The sequence below is a fragment of the Aristolochia californica genome, unplaced genomic scaffold (genome assembly GCF_029961685.1).
Source record: "Aristolochia californica isolate CCGP_79_NKW_82.1479 unplaced genomic scaffold, dmAriCali1.0.hap1 SCAF_4, whole genome shotgun sequence".
Lineage (NCBI taxonomy): Eukaryota > Viridiplantae > Streptophyta > Magnoliopsida > Piperales > Aristolochiaceae > Aristolochia > Aristolochia californica.
Genome location: NW_027182103.1, coordinates 47,083,554 through 47,099,274, shown reverse-complemented (window position 1 = coordinate 47,099,274; position 15,721 = coordinate 47,083,554). Strand labels below are relative to the sequence as shown.

Sequence of the window (15,721 nt, the reverse complement as noted above, 5' to 3'; positions counted from 1 at the left end):
TTCATCTCCCTTGGGTGACGGATTTGGGAAATCTAACGCCGCTCTGGAAATTGCGAACGATGGATGATTGTGGAAGCAGTGTGGTTGACTGGATCGTGCACGATTGAGAGTCGAAATGGCGTCATTTGGAAAGCTTAAATTGTTACAAGTGGGTGGATGGAAAATGGATTTTACGCTGACAGGCGTGAAGTATTAAAATTTTGTAAAATCGAGATCTTGGCATATCGTCATGGCTGCGGGCAGGCCGGGGAAAGTTGAAGAATTGCGGATTCAATTCCATGTCGGAGATTTCCAACTTTGAAACTGGAGCCACTTGTTTTTGATAGTAATCGAATCAGCGTCGTTTACGACAACCCTTTTGCGCATATAGGCTTGACCTCTTGGAAGTATTAAGCCCACTAAAACCTAAGTGATGTTGACAACGTGTGCGAGAAGGCAAAAGGGGATGTTAAAGTCGAATAGTCCGTGTAGTTTTCGTTAAACTTTGTAATCTCAACGGTTGAGATCAGATTTAGAGTAGTATTTCTTGTGTTTATTTATGTGAACAATAATACGTCTTCTTAAGTAAAATATTTTCTTGAGATTATTATTGATTGTATGCATCTAGTGTTATCTAGAGAGAATATTTGTGTACACAATTGTATTGATAGTGGAAGTTTTAACTGGATTAGGTCCCATGGTTTTTTCTCTTTGTTTCGAAGGGTTTTTCAGGTAAAATTTTTTGGCACTTTGTGAGTGTTCAGTTTTCTTTATCAAATTACTTCTCGACATATTCACACAAAGTGGAAGAGTATCCTTTCTCCCAATATTTAAGTACCAAGAAGACACACGAAGAGCCGCCTTATTCTAAACACAAAAGTAATGTAGGCCATGTTAGTGGACGTTGAGGCAAGCATCGCCGCCCTCCTCTCTCAAAACCGAAGCATACTCAGTCCCCCTCTTTCAAAATTTTCTTAAGTCGGATCCCTCCCTCAAAACCCACTCAAAATTTTCCAATGTTGGAAAAAGAAGGTTGTTTCCCCTACAACCTTCTTCCCGCTAGTAGGAGTGGCTTCAAACCGAGCCGGTTCACGAGCGGCTTGAGCTCGGCTCGATTCCTGTTCAGTTGGATTTGGTATACTCGAATCTTGTGCCTAGTTCGAGATCCAGGATTGGCTCGTTTAAATTAACAAGCACAACTCGACCTAACGAATGTTCGGCTCGAAAGCTCGCGAACCGGTTCATTAATTTAACGAGCGGTGTGGGATTCGGGGGAGTCGGGACCGAAGCGAGGGGGGAAATTATTCCTCCCCTCATCATCGCCGAGCCCCTCCGGCCATTGTTGTGCCGCTTCTGTCGCTGTCGACAGCTACCTCGCCGACCGCCTTCTGCCTTTCCCTTCCCCTCCCCCCCCCCCCCCTCCTCGCGAAGATGATTTCGCACGTGCGACATCATAAAATGAAAAAAAAAAAAATTAAAAATACATTTTAGTATAAATAAGTTTCTATGGACCATTAGTTTCTCATTTTTTTGTAAAAAAAAATTATTGAAATTTTTTATTAAAAAAATCATATAATTTTTTAAGTAAGATTTTCCTACCAAGATGGGCTAGAAAAACGTATAAAAAATTTTCGAATAAGTATTTTACAGTTGATGCTGTAATACTTTTAACATAAGGCAATTTTCATAGCAATTTTGTGTTTGACATTTTATTTGATTAAAATTTATCGATAAGTATAGTAGTATATTAGATTGATTATTAATTTTTATTATTTCCCTAAAAGAGGCAATAAAAGGTCCATTTAACTTTCCTAAGAAAATTTTAAAATATTTCTTGTAATTTCCTAATAAGTCACTAATAGTAATAGGATATTATTTAAAGGTTTTTTTTGGAAATATATATCATAGGAAAAACTAGAAAGTTTTTCCTATAATATAAATTTTCAACTAGGGGCACTAAGGAGGCCATAGCAAATTTATGGCCAGATTCAAAAATTACAAAATAAGTTAGACAACATTTAGAGTCAAAAAAATTAATATTGGTGCGTTGTAAACCATTATAGAAATTCATTCCTGAACCTCCCATATCATTCTTTTTTTTTAAATGTATGCATAATTTTATATATAATTTATTTGACATATATTTTATAAGCGTATTAAATGTAGGTTACGTTGTAAACCATTATAGAAATTCAATCCTGAACCTCCCATATCATTCTTTTTTTTTAAATGTATGCATAATTTTATATATAATTTATTTGACATATATTTTATAAGCGTATTAAATGTAGGTTAAGCTCGAATTCAATAAGAGTTCGAGCTCGAACTTGGTTAAAATTATTATGTTTGAGTTCGATTACAATTTTTGGTTCGAGGCTAGGGTCGGTTGAGCTCGAGTTCAAACTATTTAAGTCAAGCTATACTTGAACAAGGTTCACACTCAACTGGATTCGATGTTATCCTTATTCCCAATTTTAAGTAGAGGTCATTCCCAATTTTATATAAAATATACGTATAATTTTATATACAATTTATTTAACATTTATTTTTTTAAAAGTTTTAAATGGATGTTGGAGCACGAACTTGAGACTTGTATTTTTTGAAAAATTTTGAATGAATGTTGAAGCTCTAGTTCGGCTCGAACTTGGTTAAAATTATTAGGCTCGACTTGATCTCGAGATTGAAATATTTAAATCAAGTTGGCTTGAACAAAGACAAGTTCGGGCTCGGCTCGGTTCGATGGCACCCCTAGCCACAGGCTCATTGCTCGTCAAGGAAGAAGATCCTTACTAGCTTTTTTATTTTTGTTTTTAATATAAAAAATATCTTATACTTTAATATTTTAAAGTATTTTGTTTTTTAACTTATTTACATCAATTTAACTTTACATTTACATTGATAATAACATTTGGATGTTATCTATTTTGTATTATTTTTATTTTTTATTAATTTATAGTTGTTTAAATATCTTTTAAAGCTTATTTAATTTGTTTAATGTTTGTGTTTCTTTGAAATTTATTTACATGATTTAACTTATTCCTAAAACACTAAAAAGTACAAATTAGATCCACCCTACTGTCTGTATTATGTGCTTTCAATTTATTCTTTTATTTTATGTTTGTAGATTTGTATTTTTGCATAATAATTAATTTTTAAAAGTAAATAGTTTTAATTTCTATTTAATTTATGTATTCAGTTTATTTACTTTCTATTTTATTTTATTTTAATTTACATTATTTCAAACTATTTTTAAAAATTTACCCATTTAATTTCTATTCAACTTATGTGTGTTTAATCTATTCATTAAAAAAATACTTTAAAATATATTAATTTATTAAAAAATCATTGTTTATTATTTGCATAATGTTATAACAAAATCCGTTCCAAAAATATTTTACATTTTCCATTTTGTTTTTCAATATAAATCTATAATTTACTTTTCTATTTTCTTTTTAGTTTACTTTTTTTTCATATTAAATCATGTATATATATTTATTTATGTTTTCTATTTTTTCTTAGTTTAAGTAACCATGTTTGTTTAGGAATATTATTTTTTATATTTACTTATTAATATTTATTTTATTTTATCTATTAAAAAGTTAAATAAAACTATCTTAATATAGTTAAATATATAAGTATTTTATTAATATTTCATTTTCTATTTTCCATTATGGATCAACTTTTGCGATAATGTCGATATGGAGGTTAGAGATAAACTATTTTATCTTCATAGTGAATTATTGTACGAGCTTAATATAGGATGTAATCTCCGTTTGAAGTGAACCTATATAAATTTTATCGATTTCTTCTCGCGCATCCAGGAAACTTCTTTCTTTTACCTTCTCAGCAAGAACCCTAAGTATGATTAAGAAATTAACCATGAAACACCAAGTCTTGGATGAGTTTTTCTTGGGTTGACTCGGAGGTCAAAAGCATAAGAAAATCAACCCACTCTAAGACCCCTTTCACATGATCCCGTTCCTCATTTTTGCGTTTTTAAACGCAAACAGGAGCTGAATGAATGGGTTAAACCAGTCGTTCATCACAAAATTTGCATTTGCCTAAATATTTATTCTTGAAACTAACTGATAACCACAAACGATCAAAGCTGTCTTATTCTAATGGGAGTGGAGAACGGAGAAATGGGTGTTATCTTGCTTGGATTATTCGCTTTGAGGTGAAGAGTGGGTGGGAAAGAATTTCAGTCATCCAGATTCGCTATCTTAGTTGTCGTTTAAAATTCTACCAAAACTGGGGAATCTGTGGCGGTTTGCACGTGGATTAGGTAATCTTTCTTCCTCTATTTTGAATGTTCACCACCGATTCCATTCATTCCCATTGGGAGTCCAACGATATTTAGTCGTCCATCATGCTCTGATTCCATGGATCATCTGGATTTTCCTCTTGGCTAGACTTAAAAGAATCGTTTTGAACAAGTAAATACTAATTTAACAACGACGTCTTTGCCTGGTGGAAACTGGAAATTCCAGGGGCAATGGCTGTTCACGACCGAACAGAGTCGGAAATCGCTCCTGACGTGCTCTATCGTTACACCTGGTTCTCTTAGTCTCGCTAGGGTCCTGGATTCCAAGTCTGTGGCTTTTGTACCTCTGTCCAGATATGGATTTTAGGTGTCTGATAAACTAGTGGAGACGAATTTCTGAGACTTGAGGACGAAGGACTTTCACTGAAGGAGACAATTAACCTTTTCTTTTTCCCCTTCTGTGACGTCAAAATCCCCACACGGTTCATGGCTGTGCAAACCAGACAGATCAACTGCGCAGCAGTGGCGCTGTAGATTTTGTAAATCTCTATGGGCAGTTTTGTCTTTTAAGAGATGGAACGCCGGGAAGGAACTCGCTCCGTCTCTCTGCCCTCTGTCGACGCCTATTAATTACTGGAGGTCAGAAGCCCTGTTGACAAACCAGGCAGCACGGGCATCTCGGGTCTTTCGTCGTCAACACACGCAGGTACCCTGCATTGGCTGCTGGGTATGCAGTTTCTTGACGCCGGAGGGTGGTGGAGACTGGAGACGGCTCTGGAGAAAGTGAGAACTGAGAACCCCTTCTCTTTTTCCCCGAATTAGACCCAGCGGTGATCAGGTCCAGCTGAGGTGAGCCATATTGTTCACCATCTTGTTCTCCTCCTTTTATTTCCTGCATCGGTTACGTTCACTGGGAGTACTTTAAGTTTAAACCGGCCTCCAGACTCTGGTTTTCGCGGCACTTGCAAGTCGGTCACTAGAAATCTTCCGCGGTCCGATGGGAAAGGAATAGTTTAGCTATACTTTGCTCCAAATTGAAATGGAAATGGGAGACCTCTGCAGACCGGTGTTCTTTCTCTGTCTTCTTGCCCTTGCGGAGTCCAGCAGCAGTTTGATTTCCGATTGGGAGCTGGTTTCCAGGGCATTCGGCTCGGTGACGGGGTTTGATTCTTCTCTTATTTCGGATGGGAAGGAAGAAAACTTCTCTGTTAAGGAAATAAAGTTACCTGCAAATAATCTTAGTGGCGTAGTTTCGTGGATGTTTCTAACGAATTTGACGAAGCTGGAGACCGTTGATTTGTCTATGAACTCGTTGCAAGGGTCCGTACCCGGAAGGTTTTGGTCGATGCCGAGTCTGATTAACGTCAATCTGGCTATGAATCGACTAGGCGGAAGCGTGCGTCTGGAACATGGGTCTGGCTTGTCGAACTCCTCGTCTGTCATTCGAATGCTCAATCTGTCCACCAATCGGTACACCAACTCGTTCAATCTTCTGGGTTTCACGAATCTTAAAGTTCTAGATCTCTCGCACAACGACCTTCGGTCGTTGCCTTCTGGATTGGAGAATCTCAACCACCTTCAACATCTCGATCTCTCCTGCTGTAATATTTCGGCGAGTTCTAAACCCATTGCGAACCTCCGTTCTTTGGAATACTTGGACCTGTCTAACAATGCCATGAGAGGTTCCTTCCCGTCGGAATTTCCTCCACTCGTTCGTATGAAATTCTTGAACATTTCAGCAAACAAATTTACTGGACTTGTCGAGTCTGAGAAGCTCAAACGATTCGGGAGCTCGGCTTTTGCAAGTACAGGTATATACGATTCCCTTAAGACCCACAAGCTCAATCATACCCTCCGGTCACCGCCATCCGGCAGCCCATCCCATATTAAGCACAAAACGTTTCCCACATCAGGTAAGAGAAGGAAACAAAGGAAAGTCGTCGTTGTCGCGTCGGTCTCTTCCGTAACTTGCCTTGCAGCAGTAGTTGTTCTTTTAGCCTATCTATACAGGAGGAGGAGAGTGCAGAGAAGAAAGAAATGGGCGATTTCTAAGCCGCAACTCCCACTAGGGAAATTAACATCAGGACCCTTCTCGTTCGAGACTGAATCGAGAACATGGGTTGCGGACATTAAAGAGCCGTCTTCGGCTCCGGTGGTGATGTTTGAGAAGCCATTAATGAAACTTACGTTTTCGGATCTCATGGTTGCTACGTCCGGTTTCGGAAGGGAGTCTCAGTTGGCGGAAGGCCGGAGCGGGCCACTGTATCGGGCGGTCCTGCCCGGAGACATTCACGTTGTGATCAAAGTCCTCGAAAAGGCGAAGGATTTGGAAACAGAGGAAGCCGTGGGCATGTTCGAAGAACTTGCACGAATAAAGCATCTGAATCTTTTGCCTCCCTCGGGCTACTGCATTGCCGGTAACCAGATTGAGCTTTCGTTTTTCTTCCTTTTCATTTATTTCCAATTACTTAGAAGTGAAATCCTTCCTCTTTGGTGGGTGAAGAAATTACTTCGGGCTCTTTAATTTTGAAAGAGACTGTTGAGAGGTTGGTAGAGAAATGTACTCCGACCTCGAGAGAACGGAAAACGAATTCAGCCATGAATGCATTTACAGATATTTTCCTTTGAATTTTTTTCCTCTCTCGGCCTCCTGTGTAAATTTGAAGTATGGCACGGGACTCGGGAAGTCTTTAACAATTCAATGCAGCATGGTGCAGGGCAATTGAGTGGAGTGGTTTCTTATTGTTTATTGTTTGTCTTCTCTGGACGCGGCGTCATGGGTGTTTGATTTTAAAAAAAACCCGTTTTTGCAGGCAAAGAAAAGCTGCTTCTGTACGAGTTCATGGCTAATGGTGACCTGAACCAGTGGCTCCACGAGCTCCCCACCGGCCACACGAACGTGGAGGACTGGAGCACCGACACGTGGGAGACCCAAACTGGCGCCGCCGAGAAGATTGGGTGGCCGACCCGCCACAGAATCGCTCTAGGGATCGCGCGCGGCCTTGCCTTCCTCCACCACGCGGGCTCGAAGTCCATCGTCCACGGCCATGTGGTACCCACCAACATCCTCCTCGACGAGGATTTGGAGCCTCGGATCGTCGATTTCGGGCTCCCAGGGGGGGACGCGGGGAACGCCGGTACGGCATCCGACGTTTACTCATTCGGTGTCGTGTTGTTGGAACTGTTGACTGGGCAGACAGGGTCCGAGGAGATGGTGACTCGGGTCCGCCGCCTGGTGAAAGAGAAACTCGGGACGAGGGTGATTGACCCGAGGATGAGGCTAGAAGAAGACGTGCCCACTACGCTGGCCGAAGCCCTGCGAGTGGGATACCTTTGCACGGCGGAGCCGCCGGAGAAGCGACCGACGATGCAGCAGGTTGTTGGGATGCTTAAGGACATACACATTCGCCTATGATGATACCACCACCATGGATGTAATTTTGGCCGAACATCAAAAAAGATCTTTTGCGTAGAAGCTTGACATAAAACCATGATTAAAAGTTGCGGGAGAATATTGGGACGAGCAGGCGCAGCATCGAGAGGGGAGGGACCACCCTGCCACCTCTCTTTCTTGGCGTCTTTACGAGTTTCAGTAATTTTTTACTTCTGCTTCTGATTTTGGGTGCCTAATTCTGTAAATCCACACGATTTATCTAACACGTGCTTGTCAGCACGTCAAATCAATCGTATGAGGAACTCAAAATGTGTATTTTACGTAACCCTAAATCATCCAGAAATCAAAAATGACGATGAACCAAGACAAATGGGTATGAAGTTTCCAAAAGATTCAGAGGCTGGGCTTAGGAAGTCTTCCTCTCCTCCCCCACTTCCCCTATCCATGGCAGATTTGGGCTCCACTTCCTTTTCTTCCCTGAGCAAGAGTATCCTTTGCCAATTCAGCAACGGGGAGCCTTCCAAAGTAAGGAAAACGTTTGCCATAAGCCATCCTTGCTCATGTCCCTTGGAGGCTGTTGCTCGAGTGCAACAATTGAAGGTTTTTCAGCATTCTTGAGCTTACGAAAGAGAAGTTATTTGCAAATTTACCTGCTCCAGAGTGAATTCAAAAGTTTATTAGCCTTAGCCCTTCATGATAATTTTCTTATTGCCCAAGTGTGCATAACTCAACCCACCGTTGGTAGTCATTAAGCTTAATTCTGATGGCAATGCTTGTTTAGAGACCATACCAGGCAAACCCTTGTCTCGAGACCATACCAGGCAAACCCTTGTCTCCTACTTGGGAGCCCATTAGTAGTGCGGAAATGTGATCGTAGGTGATATTTTGGCACTTAAGCTGGGCTCTCTATCTTCTTAAACTTCGGTGTTGACCATACTTTTTGTTGCCTCTGGTTGAACGTAGTTATTGATTAGATTTCCTCCTACTTGTGAAATTTGATCCAAGACCCATCACAAAATGACTATCAACTTAGAAAACCAATTTTTTTCAACTAATAAACTCAAAATCTTTGTACTCACTAATCTCTGTGGGATTATTCTTTAATACTCCCCCTCGCATGTAGGGTCCTCTTCTGTAACTCTACATGTAAATAATTTGAGTGGAGTTTCATATATGAATACCTGCTTTGATACCATGTGAAGTTGGGTCCAAAGCCTATTCTAAAATAACTAGCCACTAATCTATGTGAGATTATTTTTTAACACTCCTCTTTTGTAGTTCTGTAGATAATTTGGAGGTATTCCGTTAGTTGAAAAAGAACAATCCACCTTTATTCCTTTTTCATGGTGATAGGAGGATCCCATTGCATCCTGGCTCTCAAGATAACATGGCCAGTCTGTCTGCTGCTAGTGCGAATACTGGATATACAGCTTTTCCGTAAGTTTCAAAACGGGATAATTCATTTTCCCATCTAGACCAGTTGATTGTACTGCATAATGGAATTTCGCCATTCTCATTGAATCCCTCGCTAGCACTGCCCGAAGTTGTAGTGTTTATGATGTGTGGCTATTTACTTCTCAAACAACAAACGAGAAGAGAAGCTGAAGAAAGAAGATCATGAACCAGGTAACCTTCTATGAATTTTTTTCCTGTAATCTTGCTCGATCCGTGGAGGTCTGGATTTCGAGCCGGGCAATGGCAATAAAAACTAAAAAGTGAGAAAGAAGGGAAATAAAATTCCTTTTCGATAAGAGAGTACTATTATTCGTCTGTAAGTCCTCAGGTTCCTCGGTTTACTCTGCTTCTGTGTCCATGGTGGTCGTGCACCTATACACGCCTCATGATACTGTTTGTCTTTAATAGATGCGCGCAGCTGGTCGTCGACTGGATATGGTGTCAATGATAATGGAAGAAAAAGACGCTCCCGAAGAGCGACGTTTTTGATCAGTTTCATTAGTTTATTTGCACTTTCCCTTTCATTTCATAGTCAATTCACCACATACTCCAGCCCACAGCCAAAAGGAATCTGATCTTTCCAAAAGAGAGGCTTTCGTCTTCTTTCTATTTCAACGATAATATTTACGAATAATTTTTATGAATTTTTTGGGTCCAAGACTCCTGTAGTTTCCTCAAGAAAAGTTTGCAGGGTTCATGTCTTTACAGTTTACACAGTATGATTTCACTGTCGTAGGGCAAAAGGAAACAAAATGATCGTAGTTGGCCACATTCATGGCCACCCTTACCCAATTGAAAGCAACGCCCAGAAGTTATTCCATGAAGATATTGATAATGACAATGATGCTGGTATCTAACTTCGACTTCTTTATGGCTTTAGAGATGCGTACCCATTAATCTTTTTCTTTCTTGTTTGTGCTTTTCTTTTGGTGACTTCTTTCTTGTTATAAAGAGAGCTGCTTAACTCAATTTCCTGTTTCACAGGGAAATTGTCTGTAAAGGATCATTAATGCTGCTTACCCGTTTCAATTCGTCTCATCTCCAAGTGTTTAGTGTGAGAATTAAACGATATCTTTGGATAGGGTGTTAGAACTCAGAATCTCAAAGAGCCGTTATGCTCTGCTCGTCGTCGGGGAGGCGCAGCCGAGAAGACGAAGGTAAAAATTGAAAAACTGATTTCTTACGGTTTCGAAATATACAAAGGGTCTTTATACATCAAGATAGAAAAATACAACATAATGAAATACGTATAATACAATGTAATGAAATATTAAAATAATAAATAAATAAATAAAAGTAAACATATGTATATTCTAATACTCCCCCTCAAGGTGGCTTGTAAATGTCCTTGACAACCATCTTGGACAACAAAGAAAAAAGTTGAGTAGACGAAAGAGGTTTAGTGAACATGTCGGCTAACTGGGATTGAGAGCGAATGGGAAGTAACTGGAGGACTCCCGAAGTAACACGTTCATGAAAAAAATGACAATCGATCTCAATATGTTTAGTACGCTCATGAAAGGTGGGATTAGAAGCAATATATATCGCAGCTTGATTGTCGCAATAGAGTAATGCAGGAGGTGCAACTTTGACTTGAAAATCTTGAAGAAGTTGCTGCAACCAAATAATTTCACTAGCAGTGGAAGAAAGGGCACGGTATTCAGCCTCGGCGGAGGAGCGAGAGATGGTGGTCTGCTTTTTGGCCTTCCAAGAAACTAAAGAATCACCAATAAAGATGCAAAAACCCGTAGTAGAGCGGCGAGAATCAAGAATTGATCCCCAATCAGCATCAGAAAAGGCCCGCAGTTGCAAGGAGGAAGTAGAAGAAAACAACAAACCTTGACCAGGGCTGTTCTTGAGATAACGAAGTAGGTGATGCACGGCCTTGAAGTGAGGAAGGCGAGGTTGGGCCACAAATTGAGTGTGCTTGTGAACAGCAAAGGTAATATCGGGGCGAGATAAAGTGAGGTAAAGAAGTTTCCCAACAAGGCGCCGATAGTGTGTTATATCAGGAAGCAGGTCACCTTCAGTGGTAGTGAAACGAAGCTTGGGATCCATGGGAACACTATTGGGTTTACAAGCCAAGTAACCTGTATCGGCAAGTAATTGTAGGGTGTAATGGCGTTGAGAAAACACAATACCTTGCGTGGACTGAGCAATCTCAAGACTAAGGAAGTGCTTGAGACAACCAAGATCCTTTAGCTTAAACTGAGTATGCAGAAATTGTTTGAGCTTAGCAATAGCACTAGATGAAGGACCAATAAAGATAATATCATCCACATAAACTAATAAAGCAACAAAGGAGGAACCACGACCCTTGGTGAAAAGAGAGTAATCAGATTTTGACTGGAGAAAGCCAAAATTGATCAAAACATGAAAAAATTTGGAATACCACTGCCGCGAAGCCTGTTTGAGACCATAAAGGGATTTGTGAAGCTTGCAAACCAGTTTGCCGGGAGAGGAAGAGGACTCCCCCTGTCGAAGATAGCCAAGAGGGAGATCCATGTAAATTTCTTCAAAAAGATCACCGTTTAAAAAGGCGTTGTTGACATCAAGCTGAGCTAGATGCCAATTATGAGATGCAGCAAGAGCAAGAAGAACCTTGACAGTAACTAATTTGGCCACGGGAGAGAAAGTGTCAACAAAATCTAAACCTTCTTGTTGGGTGTAGCCTTTGGCTACCAAACGAGCCTTGTAGCGCTCAAGAGAACCATCAGATTTAAGTTTGATTTTATACACCCATTTGCAACGAATGGTATGTTTACCAGGTGGCAGAGAAGTGACGGTCCAATTGTGGTTGGCTTCCAGAGCTGTTAACTCGTCACGCATAGCTAACCTCCATTCAGGGCACTTCACTGCTTGGTGATAGTACTGAGGTTCAACCTGAGAAGATACACTGAGCGCAAACTGTCGATGCGAATCAGAAAGAGCATGGTAAGAGAGGTAGTTAGAGATCGGATAAGACACAGAAGGAGATGGAGAAGAACCAGCAAGTAAATTGCAGTGATAATCCTGCAAGTAATGGGGTGGATGAGTATTCCGAGTAGATTTTCGAAAAAGAGAGCCAACAGATGTGGAAGGAACAAGCGCTGGAATATCAGTAGGTGGAAGAACATCAACTGGAACATCAGAAATAGTTGGGGAAGAGTCAAGCTCTGGAAGGGAAGGAGCATGTATGGATGAGTGAGGCAGAACCAAATCAGGAAAGGGATCAGTAATTTGATCTGAACTGGTAATAGTATGAAAAGGGAAAATGTCCTCATGGAACACTACATCTCTTGAAATAAAAACTTGTTTGGACTCCACATCATAGAATTTATACCCTTTCACACCAGCTGGATAACCAAGGAACACGCAAATCCGAGCACGAGGGTGGAACTTGGTTCGATGAGCAGCTAAGGTGGAAACAAAAGCTAAACAGCCAAAGACGTGAAAAGAAGGATAAGTAGGAGTTGTGTTGTATAGCAAATGAAAAGGGGTGTTGTGGCGCAAGAGAGGAGATGGAGTTCTATTAATCAAGAAAGTCGCAGTCAGAATACATTCTGTCCAAAAAGAGACTGATATTCGGGATTGAAAAAACAATGACCGAGCCACATTCAAGAGGTGTTGATGTTTGCATTCAACAACGGAGTTTTGCTGGGGCCTTTCAACACAGGAAAATTGGTGCAAAACTTCTTGATCTTGAAAAAACTCGACAAAAGATAATTCAGGGGCATTATCGGAGCGAAAAACCTTGATTTTGGCATTAAACTGAGTAAAAACCATATTAAAAAACTTCGGTATCATAGAAACAGCATCAAATTTAGTTTTCAATAGATAAATCCAAGTAAATCTAGTACAATCATCAACAAGAGTTAAAAAATACCGATGACCAGTATAAGAAACGGTCTGATATGGTCCCCAAATGTCACAGTGCACAAGATCAAAAGAAAATTTTGATAAGTGGTTATAAGATTCAAAAGAGAGCCTTCGTTGTTTAGCAAGAGGACAAATATAGCAAGGATCGGACTTATGTAATCCAGTTACATCACATTTCAACTGATCTTTCAAAGAGTCAAGTTTCTTAAAAGAAATGTGTCCTAGCCTATTATGCCAAACATGAGCAGAAACATTGTTAACAAAAGCACGGTTCAAACATGGAGCACAAAGAACATATAGGTCTTGGACTTTGTCACCCTTGCCAATCATCCTCTGGGTGGATAGATCCTGGATAAGAAAACAATCAGGAAGGAAACGTACGGTAAACCCAGATTCAGTAACTAAGGCACTAACAGAAATCAAGTTGAATTTGAATTGAGGGACAAACAGTACGTCTTTAAGCACAAGGTTAGAATGTAGTTTAACATCACCAGCAAAATGGACTAAAATTTGAGAATGGTTAGGCAAAGTAACTGTAGTATGAGGAATAGCATGCAAGGAAATGAAAACAGGAGCTAGAGAACAAATATGTCGAGTAGCTCCAGAGTCTACAATCCAGAAATGTTGTGAAGAAATAAGGGAATTTAAAGACACAGAGAAACAAATACCTGCCAGGCAGTTGGTTGTGGAAGAGTCCGGAGCAGTAGAGACCTTTGCAGAGCTACTCAAATGTGTGGAAATCATAGACATGAGTTGCTGATATTGAGTTGAGTTCAGATTCTGAACAAAGCTTCCAACAGAGGGAGAACCTTGACTATCGTCAGCAGTAGAGACTTGATGAGCAACAGCATTAGAATAGGTATTGGTCTTGGCTTTAGGTGCAGACGGGTAGCCATGGAGCTTGTAGCAACGGTCCATGGTATGTCCATCCCTCTTGCAATGATGACAATGAAACTTGTTGCTAGGCTGATTCCGGGAAGGATTGGAACTGGAATGAAATTTCCGGGAGTGTTGAGAACCAGATTTAGAAATGCCTGTTTTAACCGCAAAAGCCATGGCGCCAGTGGGAGTGTTCTGAGTGCTCGAATCAGAGACATGAGTAGTCTTCCTTTGCTGTTCCTCTTGAACAATCAGAGAAAAAACCCGATTAATCGGAGGCATCGGATCCATGAGAAGCAACTGACCACGAACTTGGGAGAACGAATCATCAAGGCCCATTAAGAAGGACATGATATACTCCATGTGATGATAATCAGTAAGGTTTTTAACGCCAGCACAGGAACATGTCCCACAAGAGCAATTAGGATGGTAATTACTCAGCTCTTCCCAAATAGTCTTCAGCTTTGTGAAATAAGTGCTAAAAGTATCCTTGTCTTGACGCAAGTTCATTAATTCGCGTTTAAGCTGAAAAATGCGAGGGCCGTTTCTTTGTTGAAAACGATCTCGAAGGTCGTTCCAAATCTCTCGGGCAGAAGCGGCAAAAATAATACTCGCAGAAATTTCTTTGGAGACGGAATTTAAGATCCAAGAGATAACCATATTATTATTTCGGGTCCAGGAGTTGAGCAAATTGTGATCAGTACTTTGAGGTGCAGGAATGGAACCGTCGACAAATCCCACTTTGTTTTTCACGGATAAGGCGATCAACATCGCACGACTCCAACTGATGTAATTTTCACCCGTAAGTAGCTGGGAAACAAGAATTTGCCCTGGGTTGTCCAAATGGTGAATATAGAAGGGGTTCGAAGGTTCTTCAATGGCGGAACGCGTTGAACCGGAACGAACACCAGAATTGGAAGAAGTCGCCATTGAGTGAGGAGATACCACAATAAATCAACGGAAGCAGCAATAAACCACTGTGTCAGCAAAAAAAATCCGGCCAGCCCTCGGCCAGTCCCTCGGCCAACAACGACCAAATCCAAAAAATATCCAACCTCTCGGTCTCCAATAATCAAGCCAGAATGTCTGCCTCTGCCACCATCATCCAAACCCAGAAAAGAAATTCGGCCAGCCCTCGGCCAGTACCTCGGCAGCAGTATCCAGACGAGAAAAAAATTTGAGAGAGGAAGATGGGCGAGAAAGACGACGGTAAATGTCCGTCGTCGGGAATAAAAGGCACCTTACGCCGACGATGAAGAAATCAGAGAAGGAGGAGAATCATCCGCTCTGATACCATGTTAGAACTCAGAATCTCAAAGAGCCGTTATGCTCTGCTCGTCGTCGGGGAGGCGCAGCCGAGAAGACGAAGGTAAAAATTGAAAAACTGATTTCTTATGGTTTCGAAATATACAAAGAGTCTTTATACATCAAGATGGAAAAATACAACATAATGAAATACGTATAATATAATGTAATGAAATATTAAAATAATAAATAAATAAATAAAAGTAAACATATGTATATTCTAATATAGGGTATAGTAGTTTATGCTGCTCTCAGATTTTTGATCTGCGTGTATCGTCACTTTTATATATCATCATGGTCTCTGCTATCCTTTAGGCGACACCATGAACGCAGTCATTGAGGAAAAGAAAAGCTGTAACATCCTCTTGAGCTTCCCAAAAGTTACGTTAGCAGGAAAGTTAAACATGGATTATTAAGAATTAATATCATTGAGAAATCTTTAACCGTTTTAGTGAGATGCAAATTTCAGAAGTAGATTCACCCTTATGTGAGAATATGCAGTTTCTGATCGAAAAGCTCGACTAGAAAACACAAAAAAAAAAAATCTTAAATTCTCTCTGGTAGGCTGATGGTCGTCCTGCATCTCA

General features: G+C 40.3%; 1 protein-coding gene across 1 annotated transcript; it reads left to right on the top strand.

The window, feature by feature from the left end:
- Positions 1–4,914: 4,914 nt before the first annotated feature.
- On the top strand, positions 4,915–7,940 carry LOC137963561 (calmodulin-binding receptor kinase CaMRLK). Its single transcript, XM_068810687.1, has 2 exons — positions 4,915–6,660; positions 7,057–7,940. Exons 1-2 carry the CDS (start codon positions 5,283–5,285, stop codon positions 7,656–7,658), a joined length of 1,980 nt encoding a protein of 659 aa, XP_068666788.1. The 5' UTR covers positions 4,915–5,282; the 3' UTR covers positions 7,659–7,940.
- Positions 7,941–15,721: the final 7,781 nt, after the last annotated feature.

Bases quoted from the DNA above. Each gene is read 5' to 3' on its own strand.
- LOC137963561 (XM_068810687.1), top strand. From the start codon at position 5,283: ATGGAAATGGGAGACCTCTGCAGACCGGTGTTCTTTCTCTGTCTTCTT. The intron at 6,661-7,056 runs GTAACCAGATTG...CCGTTTTTGCAG, and splicing joins CTCGGGCTACTGCATTGCCG to GCAAAGAAAAGCTGCTTCTG.